At 43.7% G+C, this 25,961-nt stretch overlaps 1 protein-coding gene across 2 annotated transcripts in view; it reads left to right on the top strand.

The window, feature by feature from the left end:
- Positions 1–25,961, top strand: part of LOC143816813 (retinol dehydrogenase 7-like) — a 55,730-nt gene that overhangs the window by 18,632 nt on the left and 11,137 nt on the right. For both annotated transcript variants that reach the window (XM_077297675.1, XM_077297676.1), the window contains exons 2-4: positions 9,529–9,854; positions 19,288–19,546; positions 24,788–24,951. In XM_077297675.1, coding sequence (XP_077153790.1) covers positions 9,539–9,854; positions 19,288–19,546; positions 24,788–24,951 — 739 coding nt within the window. In that variant the 5' untranslated portion in view covers positions 9,529–9,538. The remainder of the gene's footprint in view (positions 1–9,528; positions 9,855–19,287; positions 19,547–24,787; positions 24,952–25,961) is intronic.

Here is a 25,961-nt window from a genome sequence, read left to right as displayed (position 1 = left end):
GTTGTTTACGCCAAATTCTGACCCTACCATCCGAATGTCGCAGCAGAAATCGAGACTCATCAGACCAAGCAACGTTTTTCCAATCTTCTACTGTCCAATTTCGATGAGCTTGTACAAATTGTAGCCTCAGTTTCCTGTTCTTAGCTGAAAGGAGTGGTACCCGGTGTGGTCTTCTGCTGCTGTAGCCCATCTGCCTCAAAGTTCGACGCACTGTGCATTCAGAGATGCTCTTAGGCCTACCTTGGTTGTAACGGGTGGCGATTTGAGTCACTGTTGCCTTTCTATCAGCTCGAACCAGTCTGCCCATTCTCCTCTGACCTCTGGCATCAACAAGGCATTTCCGCCCACAGAACTGCCGCTCACTGGATTTTTTTTCTTTTTCGGACCATTCTCTGTAAACCCTAGAGATGGTTGTGCGTGAAAATCCCAGTAGATCAGCAGTTTCTGAAATACTCAGACCAGCCCTTCTGGCACCAACAACCATGCCACGTTCAAAGGCACTCAAATCACCTTTCTTCCCCATACTGATGCTCGGTTTGAACTGCAGGAGATTGTCTTGACCATGTCTACATGCCTAAATGCACTGAGTTGCCGCCATGTGATTGGCTGATTAGAAATTAAGTGTTAACAAGAAGTTGGACAGGTGTACCTAATAAAGTGGCCGGTGAGTGTATATGGGCCCCAAAGCCTGTACTGACAGCAGGTCTCCCATTTTGAACTTAGTTTGAATGTCCACTTCATAAGACAAATTTCAATCAGATGAAGTGGTCATGCACACACATTTTTTGTCTGGTTGGACAGAAATTGATCAGATATCTGTGTGCGTGAATACACCCTAAGACCTTCTTCATATGTCTTTTTTTATGTCCCTATGCCGTCTGTTTTTTAAGGACCGCAAGTACGGACATACGTACACTCATTGTATTCAATGTTGGTGCACACATGTCAGGTGTTTTGCACGGACCGTGTATCTGTGTGAAAAACCCACAGACATGTCAGGTTTTTTTCTGGGGCTGCTGAGGGCTGATGTGGTTGCCTGGGAGGGTGTAATATTTCTGAACCCTTTCCAGGCTATTAATATAAACCCACAGCTGTCTGCTTAGCCTTTGCTGGTTTGAATTTATAGGGGGGGCTCTCCATCATTTTTTTTCTGGTGTCCCATAAATTCTCCAGGAAAGGCTACGCAAACAGCTGTGAGCTGTTATTATTAGCCTGGAAACCTTATGTAGTATTGCCCCTTGTCCCCGAATATTAACAACAGCACCCAGCTGTGGGCTTTGCCTCTGCTGGTTAGGAAAATTGCACAGGAGCCCACACTGTTTTTTTATTTAAGTTACACGGAGTTACACAGCTGCTGATGAATACAGCTCCCATCACGGTCTCCTTGTCGCGCTGATCTCAGCGAGCACAGAAGACAATGATGAGAGCTGCCTTCAGCAGTCGGCGCCTGGGATCAGCTGTACTGCTTTTCTCAGATGTCAGTACATATCACAAGGACATACGGACAGCACATAGATGCGAAATACGGACATATAGACAGCACACGGATGTGAAATTCAGACATACAGCTCCACAGATAGCACACGGACACACGGATGTCACATATGTACATACGGATGGCACACAGACACCGACCTCGGTTCTCACCAGTGCTATTTTTTCCTGTACAGGAATCACCAAGATGTGTGAAAGAGGCTTTAGCTTGGCTTGCCATGTTTAATCTGGCCATGCATGTCAGATGTGTATGATCGACTGAAGCATCATTTGGCCAACAGCCATCACAGCCAACTCTCCCATGAAAAGGAGTGCTCTCTTGGCATTCCTGTGTTCTCTATGAGAAAGTTGCTGTTGATCGGTGGTTCATCTGAAGGAGAACAACACAATCATCCATCTGAAATCACACATGTGAGATTGACATCTCTACTGACCATCAGATGACCATTGCTCTCATACACATTAGACGGTCAGCTGAACTTGGCAATATCGGCGGGAATTGGCTGACAGTCTAGTGTGTATAAGGGTCTTTAGTTTAAAAGGGTTGTCCGATCTTCTGCTGAAAAACTGCTGTCAGTCTATGTGACTGTAGACTTCTGAATCCTGACAGTGTGTGGTGTCCAGTTTGTTGTTTGCTATTGTTGGCAAGAGCTCGCAGTCACGTGACTGCAAGTATGTGATTTGCATACATGCAATCATGTACAGATGAGATTGCTCTGCTTCTAATCATTCACTTGTAAGCTAGGTACATCTAAAGGAATGTGGCTGGAAGTATGGAAACTGCCCACTCACTGGCATTGCTGGAGCGCACTGTATGCTCTCAGGATCCAGAAGTTTGCAGTCACAAAGTGACTGCTTACTTATATACAGAAGAATGGACATCGCATTGAAATTTTGCTGCATCATTTCTTCACAAATTAGCTAAAAAAAACACCATTGGAGGAAACCCTCCACTAAACTAAACAAAAAAACACCAGAACACAGGCATGGATGCTTACCTGTTCAAGGCCTCCAACAATTGCACTACCCAGGGTGCACCAGGCCCAAATGAAGATAGCGAAAACACAGGTGCAAATAATACCGATGCAGCCAACCTACAATCAGGAATTGGCTGCTTGGAGCACCCGTGCAAAAAAATAGTCTGTATGTGGCATGTTCACACAGGAATGCAAAATATATGGTGAAAAGCCTATTAATGACGCCATATATATAGCGGGCTAACCATGATGCATCCTGTGTGAACAGAGGCCACAGTGTACAGAGCCATCTAGGGCCCAGGCGCACCCTGGAAAAATGTACAGTGCACCAAAAACATAACAATGTATGCAAGGTATTGGTTGATATTATGGCCACAATATTGAAGCTGCCAACCCACGTCAAGGGTCCTTGTATCTTGGCAGTCCTAATCTAAAAAAAACACCATTGGAGGAAACCCTCCACTAAACTAAACAAAAAAACACCAGAACACAGGCATGGATGCTTACCTGTTCAAGGCCTCCAACAATTGCACTACCCAGGGTGCACCAGGCCCAAATGAAGATAGCGAAAACACAGGTGCAAATAATACCGATGCAGCCAACCTACAATCAGGAATTGGCTGCTTGGAGCACCCGTGCAAAAAAATAGTCTGTATGTGGCATGTTCACACAGGAATGCAAAATATATGGTGAAAAGCCTATTAATGACGCCATATATATAGCGGGCTAACCATGATGCATCCTGTGTGAACAGAGGCCACAGTGTACAGAGCCATCTAGGGCCCAGGCGCACCCTGGAAAAATGTACAGTGCACCAAAAACATAACAATGTATGCAAGGTATTGGTTGATATTATGGCCACAATATTGAAGCTGCCAACCCACGTCAAGGGTCCTTGTATCTTGGCAGTCCTAATCTAAAAAAAAACACCATTGGAGGAAACCCTCCACTAAACTAAACAAAAAAACACCAGAACACAGGCATGGATGCTTACCTGTTCAAGGCCTCCAACAATTGCACTACCCAGGGTGCACCAGGCCCAAATGAAGATAGCGAAAACACAGGTGCAAATAATACCGATGCAGCCAACCTACAATCAGGAATTGGCTGCTTGGAGCACCCGTGCAAAAAAATAGTCTGTATGTGGCATGTTCACACAGGAATGCAAAATATATGGTGAAAAGCCTATTAATGACGCCATATATATAGCGGGCTAACCATGATGCATCCTGTGTGAACAGAGGCCACAGTGTACAGAGCCATCTAGGGCCCAGGCGCACCCTGGAAAAATGTACAGTGCACCAAAAACATAACAATGTATGCAAGGTATTGGTTGATATTATGGCCACAATATTGAAGCTGCCAACCCACGTCAAGGGTCCTTGTATCTTGGCAGTCCTAATCTAAAAAAACACCATTGGAGGAAACCCTCCACTAAACTAAACAAAAAAACACCAGAACACAGGCATGGATGCTTACCTGTTCAAGGCCTCCAACAATTGCACTACCCAGGGTGCACCAGGCCCAAATGAAGATAGCGAAAACACAGGTGCAAATAATACCGATGCAGCCAACCTACAATCAGGAATTGGCTGCTTGGAGCACCCGTGCAAAAAAATAGTCTGTATGTGGCATGTTCACACAGGAATGCAAAATATATGGTGAAAAGCCTATTAATGACGCCATATATATAGCGGGCTAACCATGATGCATCCTGTGTGAACAGAGGCCACAGTGTACAGAGCCATCTAGGGCCCAGGCGCACCCTGGAAAAATGTACAGTGCACCAAAAACATAACAATGTATGCAAGGTATTGGTTGATATTATGGCCACAATATTGAAGCTGCCAACCCACGTCAAGGGTCCTTGTATCTTGGCAGTCCTAATCTAAAAAAAACACCATTGTAGGAAACCCTCCACTAAACTAAACAAAAAAACACCAGAACACAGGCATGGATGCTTACCTGTTCAAGGCCTCCAACAATTGCACTACCCAGGGTGCACCAGGCCCAAATGAAGATAGCGAAAACACAGGTGCAAATAATACCGATGCAGCCAACCTACAATCAGGAATTGGCTGCTTGGAGCACCCGTGCAAAAAAATAGTCTATATGTGGCATGTTCACACAGGAATGCAAAATATATGGTGAAAAGCCTATTAATGACGCCATATATATAGCGGGCTAACCATGATGCATCCTGTGTGAACAGAGGCCACAGTGTACAGAGCCATCTAGGGCCCAGGCGCACCCTGGAAAAATGTACAGTGCACCAAAAACATAACAATGTATGCAAGGTATTGGTTGATATTATGGCCACAATATTGAAGCTGCCAACCCACGTCAAGGGTCCTTGTATCTTGGCAGTCCTAATCTAAAAAAAACACCATTGTAGGAAACCCTCCACTAAACTAAACAAAAAAACACCAGAACACAGGCATGGATGCTTACCTGTTCAAGGCCTCCAACAATTGCACTACCCAGGGTGCACCAGGCCCAAATGAAGATAGCGAAAACACAGGTGCAAATAATACCGATGCAGCCAACCTACAATCAGGAATTGGCTGCTTGGAGCACCCGTGCAAAAAAATAGTCTGTATGTGGCATGTTCACACAGGAATGCAAAATATATGGTGAAAAGCCTATTAATGACGCCATATATATAGCGGGCTAACCATGATGCATCCTGTGTTTTGCACGGGTGCTCCAAGCAGCCAATTCCTGATTGTAGGTTGGCTGCATCGGTATTATTTGCACCTGTGTTTTCGCTATCTTCATTTGGGCCTGGTGCACCCTGGGTAGTGCAATTGTTGGAGGCCTTGAACAGGTAAGCATCCATGCCTGTGTTCTGGTGTTTTTTTGTTTAGTTTAGTGGAGGGTTTCCTCCAATGGTGTTTTTTTTAGATTAGGACTGCCAAGATACAAGGACCCTTGACGTGGGTTGGCAGCTTCAATATTGTGGCCATAATATCAACCAATACCTTGCATACATTGTTATGTTTTTGGTGCACTGTACATTTTTCCAGGGTGCGCCTGGGCCCTAGATGGCTCTGTACACTGTGGCCTCTGTTCACACAGGATGCATCATGGTTAGCCCGCTATATATATGGCGTCATTAATAGGCTTTTCACCATATATTTTGCATTCCTGTGTGAACATGCCACATACAGACTATTTTTTTGCACGGGTGCTCCAAGCAGCCAATTCCTGATTGTAGGTTGGCTGCATTGGTATTATTTGCACCTGTGTTTTCGCTATCTTTATTTGGGCCTGGTGCACCCTGGGTAGTGCAATTGTTGGAGGCCTTGAACAGGTAAGCATCCATGCCTGTGTTCTGGTGTTTTTTTGTTTAGTTTAGTGGAGGGTTTCCTACAATGGTGTTTTTTTTAGATTAGGACTGCCAAGATACAAGGACCCTTGACGTGGGTTGGCAGCTTCAATATTGTGGCCATAATATCAACCAATACCTTGCATACATTGTTATGTTTTTGGTGCACTGTACATTTTTCCAGGGTGCGCCTGGGCCCTAGATGGCTCTGTACACTGTGGCCTCTGTTCACACAGGATGCATCATGGTTAGCCCGCTATATATATGGCGTCATTAATAGGCTTTTCACCATATATTTTGCATTCCTGTGTGAACATGCCACATACAGACTATTTTTTTGCACGGGTGCTCCAAGCAGCCAATTCCTGATTGTAGGTTGGCTGCATCGGTATTATTTGCACCTGTGTTTTCGCTATCTTCATTTGGGCCTGGTGCACCCTGGGTAGTGCAATTGTTGGAGGCCTTGAACAGGTAAGCATCCATGCCTGTGTTCTGGTGTTTTTTTTTTTTCACAAATTAGCTAAACAGAACATTTCAAATTCAAATTTGCCAACTTAGGATAATTTTCTGTAATCTCAATGAGAAAGGGAGAGATTGATAGCTAACTGTGTGTGTGATATCGGTTATCTACAAGGAAATCAGAAAGTGAGCTATCAATCAAGCTAAAGAGGCTGGTGCTGGCAGAGGAAATGAGCTTAGGAGACAGAGAATTGTTAAGTTCTCTGCCATGTCCAGAGCACATAACACTTAATTGACCTATGAGTTAAAATGATAATCACTCATTAATACAGCAATAGATAGACGATGAAAAGATGTTTATGGATGTACATTTCATGCACCTGTATGCCGATATACATAGTTTTTGAGGGCTGATATTACCTGCAGATTCCCTTTAAAGAGCACAAGGTCAATTTACACGGACCGACTGTAGGCACAATATGAGGGCTGATCGGTAACCTTTTATCAACAGGCGGTCATTAGAATGACTGTTTACATAGGCAAACCAAAGCAATCTATGCAGAATAATTATCTGTACTAGATCGCTCAGTGCACATATGCCGCCATAGTTCTCGACAGTGGGAGTCCTGTTTGCGATTCATCAAAGTGTTTTCCCCTGAAAATTGCCATCACTAAAAGTCACAATTTCTTGCACAATGAGGAAGTGTTCTAGAATTTTGCAAATTTCAGTGTTTTCACGCCAGTTTAAAGCAGCTCCAGCAAAATGATTAGAGATGTGGAGGAGCATGCGCTGGACATGGATACACCTTCTGCAAAAGTGGCATTCTCGACTGGATGAACCATTTCTAGCACACACCACTGATCAAATGCACCTGTGACCCTTCATGAAGTCTGGGCGTGCACATTGCCAGTCCTAATGACTTAGCCCCATTGTCTCCTCATGTAAGTCTAAATTCTGAAATTTATGCATGCTTTCCATGATCCCTTAAAGGAAATCTGTCAGTAGATTCTTGCTATATAATCTGAGATGTAGCATGATGCACTTCCCAAAATGTATTGCTCCTGGCATTTGAGACAGACAAGCTATACTTTCTATTTTCTTTGCAAGACAAGTGTAAAATCTCCAGATTTCAGAAATGTAAATGTACCTATCTACTTCACAAAGTGTGCAAGGTCTTAAAAATATATAGATTTTTTTTGCACACTGCCTTGTTTGTTATTACACTAGCAAAGCAGGCATCTGCCCCAAAAAGGGATCATTTGGATCTTTACGACTTAAGTAGCCTAAAAACTCTGATATTGAACGGTGATGTTAAAATAGGCTATTATCAATAAAATAGCCACTGGCAGCCATCTATGGTGGTGGCTTATCTCTTAGAGAACAAAAGTATTAGCATTTCGAAATCAGACATGCCGGATCTTACCTTCCACTGACATCATTGATCGGGGGACAGTCGAAAGCACACATACTCATTAGACTTCGGCAAACCTGCCGAAATCACCAGGTTTACTGTTATGGGTATTGGAACCTTAAGCCAAGAATGGTATTACTAAACCTAAAACCACCCCATGAAAAAGTGTATGATGTGATTAATTTACAAATTCATCAGTGTCCTTTTGATTAGGGATATTTTTTGTCTCCATTGTGGACACCAATTCACTTTGGAAATACACTTTAAAATATTAGATGTTTGCCTCTGGATGGCATGACATTCAAATGCCGCATTTCTAATGTGTTTTGCTCATATCTCACTTTGCTACACAATGTATTTTGGGAAGTTTCAGCACAAGTTGGCATGCTGCCAACCCTTTCTGGCTGAAGGGATATCCTGGCATTTTGGGGGAAGTACAGAGACTTCTAGCAGTGACAGTAAGGCTACTTTTATACTAGCATTGTGCACTGAACGTCACTATGCGACGTTGCAGCGCACCGACGGACAGTGTGGAAGCGCCGCACAACGGGGGCAGCGGATGCTGTGTTTCAATGCATCCGCTGCCCCATTGTGAGGTGCGGGGAGGCGCTGGCGGAAATGCTGCAGACGACGCACCAAAAAACGTTACATGCAACGTTTTTTGGTGGCGACGGTCCGACGCAACCGTCGCACGACGGTTGCGGCGTGTGGCAATGCGTCGCACTGCGTCGCTAATACAAGTCTATGGAGAAAAAACACATCCTGCAAGCACTTTTGCAGGATGCGTTTTTTCTGCAAAACAATGCATAGCAACGTGCAGTGCACGACGCTAGTGTGAAAGAGGCCTTAGTGTGTAAGTAAGTATAAGGATTCTTTCATTGAGGCTACGGTCACACTATCAGTATTGGGTCAGTATTTTACCTCAGTATTTGTAAGTCAAAACCAGGAGAGGAACAATCAGAGGAAAAATATAATAGAAACACGTCACCACTTCTGTATTTATCACCCACTCCTGGTTTTGGCTTACAGATACTGATGTAAAAACTGACCAAGTACTGATAGTGTGACTGTAGCCTTACACTGAGTTCTGTGCAGCATTAAAAATGTACTTTCCCTTAGTAGAAGGGGCCCATGGGATTGTGCTGCACTCCACTTTTCTTCCACTTTTTTCCTCTTATTCTTGTTATCTTTTCTCATGGTTTCTGCCCCTCTGTTCTTTGTGATATTCAGCTCCCTCTCTTCTTACTGTCTCTTTAAGGGGTTAAATGGTTTAATATTTGAATATGATTCTGTTAGGTTTCTTTACATGGTCGCGTGTAAAAAGTCTGCCTCATAACTAGATTCTCATTGCCTGTGGGGTAACTAGGCAGCCTCCTCGCAGGTATATAACCCCCTGCACACTGGCTACCTGAGCAATTTACCTCAGGATCGTGAAGAGTCGCATCATCCCGCCCCTTTAATTCTTGTAAATATGTGTGTTTGTCGCGGTGTTTGTCAAGGGTGGTCGCCCAGCTAATTCTGGCTGGACATTTCGGTTTTAATATGTTATTTATTGGTATTGAATTTTATTGAACAATTATTAAGTACTTGATAATATTCTCTGGTGACCCAAAATATAAAGTGCGGCCTTTTACTGCCAAATTCTGTATTGTGTTCTATTTTTATTAAATTAGTTTTGGTGGGTTGGCAGCTAAGTTCCCATGTCTCTTTTTCATGGCCCCTTTTACTGCAGATGTAGGATGGCTCAGTTTATAAACAGTTTTGATAAATGAGGTCTTATATTTCTAATAAGGAAAAAAGATTTTGCCGTCAGTGAATGATACCCAGCTGATTATTGACCTTGAATTTTTCTTTTTAGGACCCGTGTCATGTGGTGTCTTCTGTTTCCCGTGGCTTTGGTCTTGATCTATCTCTTCAGGTGGAACCAAAGACGTTTGATTCTTCCAAATCTCATAGATAAGTATGTGCTGATCACAGGATGTGACTCAGGATTTGGAAACTTGGCTGCCAAGCAGCTGGACAAACGTGGCATGAATGTACTTGCAGCTTGTCTTACTCAGAAAGGAGCTGAAAATCTGAAGAAGGAGACATCCAGTAGGCTGAAGACTGTCATCCTTGATGTTACTGACAGTCAGAGTGTGAATGATGCAGCTGTATGGGTTTCTTCTATTGTAACAGATAAAGGTGAGAGTGTCAGATTTTTTAAAATGTTTTTTCAAAATCCTTTACTTGGCATTGAAAGTAACATTCAAAAGCACACATTTCCAGAAATAACAAAAGATCTATTGAACTAATGACAATTTGAGACAAGTACATTGCATAAAAAATATGAAATACAAAATATGAAAAACAACAATGTCATAATCTACAACGAGGTATATTTAAGTCCACTTATTTTTTTGGTGCAAAATGCTCCAAAAAACTGTCAGATTTTAGATTAGACATATTTATGAACTGTCTGCTCCAGAAAAAAATATCATTTTTCGGCATACTCTACAATTTTCTCTTGAAAGCTCAAAATTGGGTATGACTTGGGTGTATCTACATTTTAGACATACTTAACAACTATTTTTTTGTCAAAATGACGATAAAAAACTGGTGGAAAATAAGCCACTTCCAATTTAGTGAGGTTTGACATGGAAACTGGACAAGCAACTAAGTAAAAGTTATTTAAGTAAAACAACAAAAATCACAATTATGTGTGAATTATGACTTAAAAAAATAAAAATAAATTTTCCTTTCTCACTTTAACCCTTTACCAATATTGATATGTCCAATGTTGGCTTGCTGTCTTTAATGCAGGGTCATGAACTGAGCCGAGCCTGAATCTTTCCTGGCAGATGATTGCTGTGTTATTCAGCCATCCGGTACCTCATGGGACGGACTGGGACTGAAATTCAGCCCTGGCATTTGAAATCACACAGATCTATGTTGTCCTCGCCCTCAAGCACCAGATCAGCATATATTACTAATATCACCCTGTCTGGCGGAAATCAAGATTTACTACAAGACCAATATTTTCAAAAATACCAATAACATTGCTACATAAGATTAAATATGTATAACATCAAAATAATAATGTTGCAATATTACAGGCAAATACTAATGAAACATAACCAAATATTACCAGCATATACAGTAGTAATAATACCATCATATTGATCGTTAACGGGGTTATGGTTAAAGTCTATGTAACTTTAGACTTCTGAATCCTCATAGCGCGCATTGTGAGGATTCTCCGGTGACGGCATTGGCAGCGGCTATCATGTGACCGCAAGTATGTGATTTTCACACCTCCTGCCACATTCTGACTAATTGTACTCAGTTTTGCTAATTTTGCTTGTATTGAGCGAGGCCATGTATGTCTAGTTAGCAGGTGACCGCATGTAAGCAAATCACATTCTTGCGGTCACCTGATCAGGGCCGTAAATACAGTAGGTGCGAGGGTTGCAATTCCATCTTGGCCCTGGAGCCTTGGGGGCCTCTAAAGTCCCTTTGGGGGCCCCATTAGACATCTTGCTTTGGGGCCCATGCTGTCCAAGTTAGGCCACTGCACATGATCACCAACTCCCAGTGCCAGCACCGGAGAATCCTCACAGTGTGAGCGCTCCGTGGGGATTTAGAAGTCCGCAGTCACATAGAGCCACTTAGAAAAAGGAAGGTTTGAATCCTTAAATTTCAGGCTTTATTAATCCATTTTAAAATAACAATGATGCGGTGCGACTGTCTGCAGCCTCTGACACACCCATGACAAATGATTACCACAGCTCCCAACATAGTATAATGTACCCCATAGATCTCCAGACAGTAAAATATCCTCAGCAGCCAACCCACACAGTATGATGTTGACAACAGCCACCCTCCACAGTACAATGGTCACTACCCAGCCATTTCACACAGTTTGATAGATACACTTTGAAGATCTCCCATAGCCCCAATACTTTATGACAGTCCTCCCCACAGTTGCCTATATAGTATGATGGACCCTCCAACAGCCCCCTATATAGTAGGATGGTTCCCCATTTAGCATGATGGTGCACCTCACAGCTCCATATATATTATAATGGTACATCTCATAGCCCTATATAGTGTGATAGCACCCCAAAAAAAACCCTATATAGTATTATGTTTAACCTCATAGCCCCCTATATGGCATGATGGTTCACCTCATAGTCCCCTACATAGTATGACTGTCCACCCACTTCACAGTCCCTCATATAGTATGATGATCCCCCTATCAGCCCCTTATGTAGTATGATGGTCCCCCCAACAGTAAATTATATAGTATGCTGGTCCACCCCACAGAACCTTATATACTATGATGGTCCTACTCCCAGCATCCTATATATGGTGATGCTCCCTCACAACCTCTCAAAAATAAAGAAAATCCCTATACTCACCTAATCAAGACACCTTGTCCTCCACAGTGTCTGACTCCTCTTCTATCCATTCTCATAGTTGATGTCGGCTGTGCGATGCAGTGACATCATTGCACCACCAACGTCCTCTGTTTGGAGCTGGCATCCGGCAGGTTGCAGCCAGAGGGGCTACTGAAGTAATTGAAGGAGCCAGCGACTTTGTGCTTCATCACAACTATTAACAGTAGGGACATCTTTACGATGCAGACTCTGATAACAGTGTAGCATACAAGGTGGCCCACAACCAAACAGGCCCTTCTGGCATTTAAGCCCTGGCTGCCTCTAACAGCCATGAGTGTAACGGAGAGGAGCTTGTGGTTGTTGACCAGGGACAGCAGCATTTACAGTGAGCAGCCTGGGAGGGGGGGTCTGTTCAAACTGCCCATTGGTGCCCTCGCCACGTTATCATGAAGTGTCAGTGAGTTGCCATGATGGATGAGAATCTATTGAACTCCCTTGTGCTTGTGGTTGGCATTCATTACTTACCGGGATTTTTCCTATATATTGCTATATATAGAACAAACTATCAGATGTCCGCAGTTTCACAGTCCCTAAAGCAGTGGTCCCCAACCTTTCTGACCTTGAGAGCCACATTCAGCTTAGAGAGAGGGTCGCGAGCCACATTCAGCACTGAGAGAAGGTCGCGAGCCACATCCAGCTCCCACCCCCTTCAAAGTAGTGTCAACCAAAGCCCCCATTACAGGTATAATGATAACCAAAGCTTTTGCACAGAAATCACTCCAAAGCAGTAAACTGAGATCCATGGGTTCCCACAATACCCCCATTCAGTATTCTCCCATCAAGGACTCCCAACACACTGACATATCCAGCTTTGAGCATCTCTTCTAACAGGTAGTACCATCTTCTAGTGTACCATACCTAAAACATCTCCTAACCCCTAAGACCAGTAAATGTGCATCCAGATCTGCACTTCTGTGCAGGGCTACTCACAAAGTTCACCATTTTGAGATGTGCTCTTCATACCAGTTTGCTAGACATTGAGCTAATGCACCAAGCTGGCAGACAGTCACGAGCCGCAATTCATGGGACCGCGAGCCACATGTGGCTCCCGAGCTACAGGTTGGGGACCCCTGCCCTAAAGGGACTACAAAATATTGTATAAAATAAAGTTTTAAAAAATATGAGAACAAATCTATATATGAAAACAAATCTATATATACAAGATGAAAACAACCCCATTTCTACAACTTAAGAAGAAATTAAAAAATTAAAAAAATACACATATGTGGTATTTCCATTATCCAATCAATAAACAATGTAATGAGAGAAAAAAATCTAAACACCAGAATTGTAGTTTTTTTTCAGCTGCCACAACAGCACAAAAAAAGGTAATAAGAGGCAATCAAAACATTATATCTACGTCAAAATGGTATCAATTCAAAATATCAGCTGAGGGTGCAAAAAAAAACAAGCCCTCCAACAGCCCCAGTGACCATTGATAACATTGTAGATCTCAAACAACAGTGACAAGAGCATTTTTTTTTATTATTATGAATTTCTGAATTTTTTTTACCACTTAAATAAAATTTTGCATGTTTGCGATCACCGTATCTGCACTGACCTGAAATATCATATTGCCAGTCATTTTACCTTATATGGAAAGCTGTAAAAATAAAATCCAAAAAGCAATAGTGTAATTGCACTTTTTCCATCAATTTTGCCGCACTTGGATTTTTTTTTAACGTTTTCCATTACATTGCATGATACAATGGATGATGTCATTGAAAAGTACAACTTGTCTTGCAAAAAACAAGCCCTCATTCATCTATGTCAATGGAAAAATAAAAAAGTTATGGCTCTTTGAAAAAGGGTAGTTAAAAATATAAAACACAAAATGTAAAGTCACCCAGTAGGGAAGGCATTAAAGACTTATATCCAAGACATCAATGTCTGATCGGTCGGGGTCCGACACCCAGCACGCCTGCCGATCAACTATTATTGGTGATGCAGGCGCCGTCCGGAACTATTCAGTCGTAGAGCTGCTCCGTCTTCTCATAGTAGCCGGGGAATGGTATTGCACATCCACATCCTATTCAAATCAATACGAGGCGCATGTGCAGTACTCAGAAGACGGAGCAGCTCAGCAATCAAGCAGTTGCGGCCAGCAGTTGCCACCACTACCAAGAGCAGCTGGTCAGCGGTGGTGCCAGGTGCCGGACCCTGACCGATCAGATGTTGATGAAGTATCCTATGGATAGGGCATCAATAAAAAGTAGTGGACAACTTACTTAATAATAAGGCCAACATCAGTTTGTGGCTCAGGGGTAAAAATGTTGCCTTCCATAAGAGAGATTTCTCATTTAAATCCTATCGTTGATCTAAATTTCTAATTTTATAAAAATATATATACTGTATATAAACTGTAAATATAAATGATATTTATGTACACACTGCACTTTTTTGTCCACTTCTTTCACTATACTTGCATTACAGAGAAAGCATACTCTAGGAAAATACTGTAGCTAGTAGCATATACAACGCTCAAAAAAATAAAGGGAACACTTAAACAACAGAATATAACTCCAAGTAAATCAAACTTCTGTGAAATCAAACTGTCCACTTAGGAAGCAACACTGTTTGACAATCAATTTCATATGCTGTTGTGCAAATGGAATAGACGACAGATGGAAATTATAGGCAATTATCAAGACACACTCAATAAAGGAGTGGTTCTGCAGGTGGGGACCACAGACCACATCTCAGTACCAATGCTTTATGGCTGATGTTTTGGTCACTTTTGAATGTTGGTTGTGCTTTCACACTCATGGTAGCATTAGACGGACTCTACAACCAAAAAAAGTGGCTCAGGTAGTGCAGCTCATCCAGGATGGCACATCAATGGGAGCTGTGGCAAGAAGGTTTCCTGTTTCTGTCAGTGTAGTGTCCAGAGGCTGGAGACAAGCCAGTACACCAGGAGACGTGGAGGGGACCGTAGGAGGGCAACAACCCAGCAGCAGGACCGCTACCTCAGGCTTGTGCAAGGAAGAACAGGATGAGCACTGCCAGAGCCCTGCAAAATGACATCCAGCAGGCCACAAATGTGCATGTGTCTGCACAAACTAGTTAGAAACCAACTCCATGAGGATGGTCTGAGTGCCCGACGTCCACAGTTGGGGGATGTGCTCACAGCCCAACACCGTGCAGGACGCTTGGCATTTGCCACGGAACACCAGGATTGGCAAATTCGCCACTGGTGCCCTGTGCTCTTCACAGATGAAAGCAGGTTCACACTGAGCACATGTGACAGGCGTGACAGAGTCTGGAGAGGCTGTGGAGAGCAATCTGTTGCCTGCAACATCCTTCAGCATGACCGGTTTGGCGGTGGATCAGTAATGGTGTTGGGTGGCATTTCTTTGGAGGGCTGCACAGCACTCCATGTGCTTTCCAAAGGTAGGCTGACTGCCATTAGGTACCGAGATGAGATCCTCAGATCCCTTGTGAGACCATATGCTGGTGCGGTTGGCCCTGGATTCCTCTTAATGCAGGACAATGCCAGACCTCATGTAGCTGGAGTGTGTCGGCAGTTCCTGCAAGACAAAGGCATTGAAGCTATGGACTGGCCCGCCCGTTTCCCAGACCTGAATCCGATTGAACACATCTGGCACATCATGTCTCGCACCATCCACCAATGTCACGTTGCACCACAGACTGTCCAGGAGTTGGCGGATGCTTTAGACCAGGTCTTGGAGATCCTTCAGGAGACCATCCGCCCCCTCATCGGGAGCATGCCAAGGCATTGTAGGGAGATCATTCAGGCACGTGGAGGCCACACACACGACTGAGCAGCATTTCCTTGTCTTGAGGCATTTCTACTGAAGTTGGATCAGCCTGTAACTTCATTTTCCACTTTGATTTTGAGCATCACTCCAACTTCACACCTCCGTGGGATATTAGTTTTGATTTACATTGATCATTTTTAGGTTTTATTGTTCTCAACACATTCCACTATGGAATGAATAAAGATTTACAACTGGAATATTTCATTCAGTGATATCTAGGATGTGGGATTTTAGTGTTTTCTTTATTTTTTTGAGCAGTGTATTTATTTTATGAACCATGTACACTTTTTTTAATCTCCAATAATGGGAATATTTCAATTATTAATTTAAGCGCACAATACAAATTTTGTGCAAATTTTAACTCCTTCCCCACATTTTTATATCATATGTTGGGTCCCCTGATTTGATGCATGTTCAGGAGCTTTGCTGGCATCATTGCTGGCAGACACTAGGGGTTCATACAGACGTCCATATCGGGCAAGCACTGACAGCTAATACATGATCTGACCGTTGGTCTCCATAACAGAGCATGACAGCTTCATGTAATTGTATGAGACTGCAACGCTCGGGTCGGGAGAGACGCCGATCAGCGCATGCATTGTGTTCCGATCTAGGACCAATTTGCATTGATGTTTGAATGAGCCTTAATTGTGCAATTTAGTCAGCATCTGCCTCTAGCAGCAGTTAGTATGACTGAGTTCCACCTGCTGCTGTTGACCTCTTAAATACCGCTGTCAATCTCTGACAGTGGCATTTAATGCGTGCAGTCCAGGGAGTACACCGTTCAATCTCCGCAACGCGATTGCCAGTGCCAATGGGTTTTTATAAGAACTGGTGATCTGCTGAAGACTCCTGCTATGAAGGCGAGTCACACATAACGATATCGTTAACGATATCGTTGCAACATCACGCTTTTGGTGACGTAGCAACGATCCCGCTAACGATCTCGTTATGTGTGACAGCGACCAACGATCAGGCCTCTGCTGGGAGATCGTTGGTCGATGGGAATGATCAGGACCTTTTTTTGGTCGCTGATCATCCGCTGTCATCGCTGGATCGGCGTGTGTGACGCCAATCCAGCGATGTGTTCACTTGTAACCATGGTAAATATCGTGTTACTAAGTGCAGGTCCGCGCTTAGTAACCCGATATTTACCCTGGTTACCATTGTAAAAGTTAAAAAAAAAACAGTACATACTCACATTCTGATGTCTGTCACGTCCCCCGGCGTCCACAGGGTTAAAACTGCTTTCGGCAGGAGAGCTGCTATGCACGCGCTGCTGCCGAGAGCTTCCCTGCACTGACTGTGTCAGTGCCGGCCGTAAAGCAGAGCATCACCGCTGTGCTCTGCTTTACGGCCGGCGCTGACACATTCAGTGCAGGGAAGCTCTCGGCAGCAGCGAGTGCATAGCAGCGCTCTTTCCGAAAGCAGTTTTAACCCTGTGGACGCGGGGGACGTGACAGACATCAGAATGTGAGTATGTAGTGTTTTTTTTTTTTACTTTTACAATGGTAACCAGGGTAAATATCGGGTTACTAAGCACGGCCCCGCACTTAGTAACCCGATGTTTACCCTGGTTACCCGGGTGCTTCAGGGGGACTTCGGCATCGTTGAAGACAGTTTCAATGATGCCGAAGTCGTTCCCCTGATCGTTGGTCGCTGGAGAGAGCTGTCTGTGTGACAGCTCCCCAGCGACCACACAACGACTTACCAACGATCACGGCCAGGTCGTATCGCTGGTCGTGATCGTTGGTAAGTCGTTTAGTGTAACGGTACCTTTACAATATTCCTGTGAAGACTAGCATATAGCTTGGTTTCATAGCAGACTGTGATTTTCACTATATACTGCAATACTGTGGTATTGTAGTGTATAGCATAAGTGATCAGATGATCACTGGATCATATCCTCTTAAGTGGACTAAAAAATAAAGTACAAAAAGTCAAGTCACTCCCTTTTATCCCATTAAAAATAAAACATTTAAAATTGAAAATAAACATATTGATTCTGTAAAATTCAAATCTATGAAAATGTAAAATGTGTTAACCTGATCTGTAAACACTGTTGAGAAAAAATTGAAATGACATTTTTTTGGTTGCCAGGGAATTGTAAAAAAAATACAATAAGAAGCAATCGAAATGTATCTTCACCAAAATGATATCACTGAAAATGTCAGCTCACCACTCAAAAAGCAAGTCATGACAACTCATTCGAAGTAAAAATGCAAATGTTATGGGTCTCGGAAAAGGACAACATAAGTAATAATTTATCGTAATAAAATTCTGCATTATTTTTCGCCACTTAAATAAAAAAAAAGCTGTACAGGTTTGATATAGTCATAATGGTAGTGACCCAAAGTCTCATGTTTGTAGGTCATTCTTACTACGCAATGAATGCCGTAAAATGAAATCCAAAAACTATTGCTGAATTGTGTTTTCTGCATAATTTTAACATGTTTGGAGTTTTTCCCCACTTTCCTGTATATTGAATGGCAAAATGATTGGTGTCACTCAGAACTATAACTCACCCCACAAAAAAACAAGCCCTCATATGGCCTTGTGAATGGAAAAAGAAAAATGTTATAGGCCTTTGAAGAAATGGAGGAAAAAAGAAAACTGATAAACGTAAAATTGCCATATCTGGAAGCAGTTGACCAAAAAAAAATTGGGTTTATATATGCCATTTTTTACTTTTGGACAAAACTTATGAATATGCATGTACCAGAATCATAAATATGTCAAAAACTAACACTATGAGTCTTAAGCCATAGAATGCTGGAACAAAAGGAGTGCTGTGTATGGGAGAGCTAGCCTATATGGCTACCAGCCAATTGATGAACTAAGCATTCATTTAACCGACAGCCATCTAATGTGTTTAACGGAATTAAAGCACCATTCCGGCGTTTTATTTTATTGTACAGCTGGAGTGGTGCGTTAAATGTAATTCCCCTGCCCTCTTTCTCATACTCACCTGCCACCATCTTCATCCTATTCCAGCATCCGTCCAGTCGGTCTCCGGCAAAAAGTGACATGCCAGCAGCTCCAGGGTTACATGGAGCGCGACGGAGGTCATTTTTAAATATATCTCCAAGACAGCCCCTTCTGGGTCTCATAGACTTGCATTAAGCTCTTGTTATGTAACTTCTGACTTCCGGCCAAACAGAAGTTACGGGCATAAGATGGTGCCGCTTGATCGGAGCGGCGTCAGTAGAAGGTGAAGCTGCCGGAAGGTAAATACAAGAATGGGAGCAGGGAGCTTACATTTAAAGCACCACCCAAATACTGAAAAAAAACTCTGGAGTGGTGCTTTAAGATTTAGACAGTGCAAACTTAGTCACTTTTCATAAGTATGACCCAATATGTGAGTTCTTCAACTATCCGTTATATTATTTCCCTTCCTAGGTCTATGGGGTGTGATAAACAATGCTGGTATTTCTGTGCCAAATGCCCCAAATGAATGGCTGACTAAAGAAGATTTTTCTAAAATCCTGAATGTAAATCTGTTGGGTGTTGTGGATGTCACTCTTAAGATGCTGCCTTTGATTCGAAGAGCTCGAGGACGTGTAGTGAATGTTGCAAGCATCGCGGGTAGATTTACCATCTGCGGAGGGGCATACTGCATGTCAAAATATGGCGTGGAATCATTCTCTGATAGTCTTCGGTGAGAGATGCTTCCTGGTTCTTTCTTTAATATATTGCTTTTGTGTAATCACAATCTAATTTTCACACTAGGGTAGATTTCAAAAGAAGTCAGTTAAGTCATTTTTTGTGTGGAGAGTGGAGACTTTTCTTTGATTCATGTGTTAACTGTCAGACGAACAGCTATCTCCTCCAACTTCTCCATACACATTAGCTCTCTACTATTTATTCATGTGTTTTCAGTGGGGGGGACATGAAAAAGCCACTGTCAAGCACATCTGGCAACACTTTATCTCCCCTTAAAACAGAAGGATCACCCATATACAGTAAATTTAAATGGCCCAATCCTTCTTCCAAAAGTACATATCTAGTGACTGGGGAACCTATGCCGTTTTTTTTTTAAATATTTATTGAGAGCGCAGGTGCTGGCTGATGAATACTCCCATCATCCACCGCCTGCTCTCGCTGTTATTAGCGGCAGCAGGCATAGGCTGATGGGAGCAGTAGTCCCATCAACCGATGCCACTGACCGGAAGTAAACTTTATTATCAGGACCCTGTCAGCACCGGCGCACTGCCATGGCTGAGCAGGGTGACTCACCCACACTGCGGGAGAGCCCGGGGTCAGATGGCACAGGGAAACATCAGGCAGACAGGACCTGCGCAGCGTGCTGAAGGTAGCAGAAAGCAGAAGGACCTACGATCATGTGACCACAGGGGGCGGGGCTTAGCATCCTGCTACTGGAGATAAGTGCAGGATTCTACAGGCACCCTGAAATAGGGGAAAGGAAAACTCAAGTCATACAAACGGGGGGTCAGACACGGAGAGGGCGGCGCGGTACAGAAGAGGCGAGCAGAGAATAGTCAGAACGTAAGCCAGTAGTCATACACAGAGATAGCAGCGCAGTACAAAAGGGACAGACAGAACTCTAAAGTGGGACAGAACCAGATCAGAACCAGACAAGCATAAATTAGCACAGGCACAAAGCGCAGGCACAAAACACAGGCACCACAGGATCACACACACTTGGCTAAGAGTCAGAGTATAAGCGACAGAGGATGGCTCCACAATGAGGCTATAAAAAGCCTTCCAGAATCCCAGAGCGAGGCCATCCAAGTTAACCCTAAAACCACCTAATCCCAGAAACTCAGCAGACCATGACAATTATACCTCCGATTACAACTGCAGGCTCACGCTGACAATTGACAGTGTGCGAACCGCAGATGTCTGACCGGCAGTAATGATTTTACCACTGATCAGTGTTTGCCACGCTGTGATGCACATGATAGGGTGACAAACACAGACTTCCATGCCCGAACAGTAGGTGTTCGGTACGTACGCCGAACTTTACTGTTTGGGTTCACCTGTCTCTAGTTAAAGGGAACCTGCCACCCCCAAAATCGATGGTGAGGTAAGCTCACCGTCATCAGGGGCTTATCTACAGCATTCTGTGATGCTGTAGATAAGCCCCCAATGTTACCTGAAAGAGGAGAAAAAGACATTAGATTATGCTCACCCAGGGGCGGTCCCGCTCCGATGGGCATCGCAGGTCCGGTCTGGGCCTCCTATCTTCATTCCATGATGTCCTCTTCTGGTCTTCACGCCGTGGCTCCGGCACAGGCGTACTTTGTCTGCCCTGTTGAGGGCAGAGCAAAGTACTGCAGTGCACAGGCACCGGAAAGGTCAGAGAGGCCCGGCGCCTGTGCACTGCAGTACTTTGCTCTGCACTCAACAGGGCAGACAAAGTACGCCTGCGCCGGAGCCGCGGCATGAAGACCAGAAGAGGACGTCATGGAATGAAGATAGGAGGTGCCGAAGCGGACCTTAGACGCCCATCGGACCGCACCGGGAGCGGGAACGCCCCTGGGTAAGTATAATCTAACCTCTTTTTCTCCTCTTTCAGGTAACATCCGGGGCTTATCTACAGCATTACAGAATGCTGTAGATAAGCACCTGATGATGGTGGGCTTACCTCATCATCGATTTTGGGGGTGACAGGTTCCCTTTAAGATATGTTTTAACCATACCTAGCATTGGGGAGGGGGGGAGGGATTTTTGAAGCTCACCATGCCATGTCATCCAATATTGAAGGCTGGAGTCTGTGTGTCAGGTGTCAGTCCTGCTTGTGACGTTCCGCCATAGATTCAAGTAAAAGGAAATGAGCGGCACATCCGACCACAATATGTAAAAATGAAGTTCATGCTTTATTAAAGATTCATTAAAAACATGGAATCCAAAAAATATATAAAAACCTGACGCGTTTCTGGCATCCATACCCAGCATTAGTTTTTTTTATAGAATTTTGACCGATGTTGACTCTCCTTAAGCATTAACAAGTTTTGGGCAATCATGACTGTGTTGTGATGTTCTTGGTTTTCCTTCCTTCCTTGTCTATTTCTGGTAGGTACTAGTCACTGTATACTGAGGACAACCACTTTGGAAATGCTCTTATTTAGTCATCTAGCTATCACTAGGGTTGAGCGACCTTTACTTTTATAGGATCGGGTCGGGTTTCACGAAACCCGACTTTTTCAAAAGTCGGGTCGAGTGAAATCGGCCGATCCTATAAAAAAGTCGGGGTCGGCCGAAACTCGAAACCCAATGTAGTGCATTGGGTTTCCAATGGTTCCCAGGGTCTGAAGGAGCGGAAACTCTCATTCAGGCCCTGGGATCCATATTTAAGTGTAAAATAAAGAATTAAAATAAAAAATATCGCTATACTTAACCTCTGACGGGCCCTGGTACTAACCGGGAACCTTCCTTCCTTAGAATCAGCCTTCCAGGACATTGCGGTGACGTCGCGGCTTGTGATTGGTCGCGCAGCCGCCCATGTGACCGCTCGCGCGACCAATCAGAAGCCGCGACGTCACCGTGACGTCACCGAAGGTCCTGGAAGGGCTGATTCTTAGGAAGGAAGGCTGCCGGAAAGAAGCAGGGCGTGTCCGAGGGTGAGTATATACCTAATAGGAATATACTCACCCTCGGCTTCGTTCCGGCAGCCTTCCTTCCTAAGAATCAGCCCTTCCAGGACCTTCGGTGACGTCACGGTGACGTCGCGGCTTCTGATTGGTCGCGCGAGCGGTCACATGGGCGGCTGCGCGACCAATCACAAGCCGCGACGTCACCGCAAGGTCCTGGAAGGCTGATTCTAAGGAAGGAAGGTTCCCGGTTAGTACCAGGGCCCGTCAGAGGGTAAGTATAGCGATATTTTTTATTTTAATTCTTTATTTTACACTTAAATCTGAATTCCGATACCAATTCCCGATATCTTAAACATATCGGGAATCGGTATCGGAATTCCGATTCCAGATTCAGAAGATCGCCGACTTCATGGCCGACCCCACACAGGGGTCGGGTCGGGTTTCATGAAACCCGACTTTGCCAAAAGTCGGCGACTTCTGAAAATTGCCGACCTGTTTCGCTCAACCCTAGCTATCACAACTTAGCCTTTTTCAAAGTCTATCAGATACTTAAGGTACCTTCACACTCAGCAACTTTACAACGAGAACGACAACGATCCGTGACGTTGCAGCGTCCTGGTTAGCGATCTCGTTGTGTTTGACACGCAGCAGCGATCTGGATCCCGCTGTGATATCGCTGGTCGGAGCTAGAAGTCCAGAACTTTATTTGGTCGTCAGGTCGGCATGTATCGTCGTGTTTGACAGCAAAAGCAACGATGCCAGCAATGTATTACATGGAGCTAACGACCTGTGAGAACGATAAGTGAGTCACCGTTACGTCACAGGATCCTCCTGCATCGTTCTGGAGCTGCTGTGTTTGACGTCTCTACAGCGACCTAAACAGCGACGCTCCAGCGATCGGCTCGTTGTCTATATCGCTGCAGCGTTGCTGAGTGTGACGGTACCTTTACTCTTTCCCACTTTTGTTATTCTTAAAGGGAAACTGCCAAGTCCCCTATTTCCCCAGAACCACTAGGAGAACCACCTGTTGTGTCTGCATATGTAAACACCCTGCCTAACAGACCCTTTATTACATTACATTGATAAACAGATCTTTATAAAAAGTATATCATAAAGTCTGTTTTTGATATGTAAATGAGGGCTTTGATTAGTCGATGGGGTGTTAGTGTTCCAAAACTAGTCGGCCCACTTATATGTTATCATGCCAGTGTCATCGCTAGAGCTATACTTACTCGTGCATTCTTCCCCTCACTGCATTCATCCTCTGAAATTGGGTGTACACTTCCCGGCATCAGAAAGGTGCACTGCGCATGATCGGGAGTGCAGAAAACTTCTGATCATGTGCAGTGCACCTCTCTGAAGTTGGGACGCGGCTTCAAAGGATGAATGCAGTGATAGAAAGAAGCCGCGAGCATGCGGAGGTATGTATGGCACTACCGATGATACCAGTGCTTGCATATTATATTATTATGCCCACAGGGGTGTTACAGCATCTAAGTGGGCCGACTACTCTGGGAACACTAACACCCCATTGACTAGTCAAAGCCCTCATTTACATATCATAAATGGATTTTAGAAATACTTTTTCTAAAGATCTGTTTATGTATGTAATGTGATACAGGGACTGTTAGGCAGGGTATTTATATATACAGGCACAACTACTGGTGGTTCTGTGGGTACAGGGGACCTGACAGGCTCCCTTTAAGTTAGGTAAGAAAACAAATTATCTTTAAAAATTTCCTGCCTAATATATCCCATCAATTGATTGGTGCCATTGTCATCAATGTAATTCACTTCCTCTGTCAGTGGTTTAAACTAATGGCTGATCAGTTAATCTAAAATGCATGGCTGAGGGCTCATGCAAACTTTTGTGCAATTCAGCCAATCTCGTATCGAAATGTATGGACTGGCAGCTGCTCTCCTGATCTAAGCATGACAGCTTCATATATTTCTATGAGACTGTCACGTTTAGATTAGGGGCACCGTGGCCAGTCCGTGCATTAGTGGTCCATGCTTGGAATGATTTGTTTGGATGTTTGCATGAGCCCTAAACCAGTAAAAAAATTGTAACTTATGCTTATACAGGTATATTTGTCATATATAAGAATGCATGTTCAGGTAGGTAACATAGGTGATGTATGTTGGAGAAATTCTCAACCAGAAACAATAAGTCATATGGATGGCAACAATAAAATTAATTCAATTTCAGATGGAGGTCACACATAAATTCTTGATGCCTTTTGTATCTCTATGACAGCCCTTTTAAAAAAAAACTGAACCTTAATAATATAAAAATATTACATTGTGCATGAACCCTTTCTGACTGAATTTATATCTTCTAGCCGCGAGATGAATTCTTTTGGTGTGAAGGTCTGTATTATAGAACCTGGATTCTTTTCAACGCAAGTAACAGATGCTAAACTGATGAAGGAGAGTGCCCAAAAAGCCTGGACCCAAGCACCAGAAGAAATTCGTAGGAGCTATGGACAACAATACTATGAAAGATGTAAGTATATTGTCCTGAGAACTATCGAGATTTTTAATCAACTTTTGGGGCTCATTCAGATATCAGTTTTTCTCACATATGAGAAAAATTGACCAATTATTTTGATCAGACTTGGAGAGAGGAAAAAAGTTTTGAAACTTACCGTATTTTTCGGACTTATAAGATGCACCAGTCAATAAGACGCACCCAGGTTTTAGAGGTGGAAAATAGGAAAAAAAAATATTTGCAGCAAAAAAAAAAAAAATGTGGTAAAATTGAATAACATACTATTATATGTGGTGTTATTATATATAATAGAATGTTATTATATTGGAAGCTGCGGGTAGAAGATGGTGCTGCGGGACCAGTGTGGTGTCTGTACAGTACTATATGAAGACGCTGGAGGGCGAGTATAAGAATGGGGGCACAGGGCTTATATTGAAAGCACCACTCCAGCACTGAAAAATAACACTGGAGTGCTGCTTTAAGATCCCATTGGAAGAACTATAACTCCCAGTATGTCCTGCAGATTCTATGGCATGCTGGGAGTTATAGTTCACCACAGGAGTGGCAGAGTGCTTTATTGTGTGTTGTAAAGACTAACCTTTTAATTGTGCCAGCCAGCCAGCCACTGTGGTGAAGTAAAAAGCTGGAGCCTCCCATGACTGCACACACAGAGCGCTCCCTCTTGTCACCTCTCCACAGCACAGGTCATAAGAGGAAGCCAGCAGATTCTAGTGGGGAGTCTGAAGGACCTGTGATGACATCAGAAGACGGAGGGCTCTGTGCTGCCATGTAATGCTCCAGCCCGCCCACTTCATGACATCACACAGGTCTTTATGCCCAGCACTCAGCATGCAGCCAAGGCAGGTATGCAGCGATCTTGTCCCATCTGGCCCCTTGCTGCTGCCTCCTCTGTTGTGAATTTGGTTTTTGGGCTCCCCCGGTGGTCACTGGTGGTACTGGACTTGTGTGCTTCACTTTCTCTGTTCACCTGTTTCCATCAGAATATGGGAGTATCCTATTTAGCC

This window comes from Ranitomeya variabilis, chromosome 3 (genome assembly GCF_051348905.1).
Source record: "Ranitomeya variabilis isolate aRanVar5 chromosome 3, aRanVar5.hap1, whole genome shotgun sequence".
Classification (NCBI taxonomy): domain Eukaryota; kingdom Metazoa; phylum Chordata; class Amphibia; order Anura; family Dendrobatidae; genus Ranitomeya; species Ranitomeya variabilis.
Note: the sequence above shows the minus strand (reverse complement) of the source record. Positions and strands in the feature narration are given on the sequence as shown.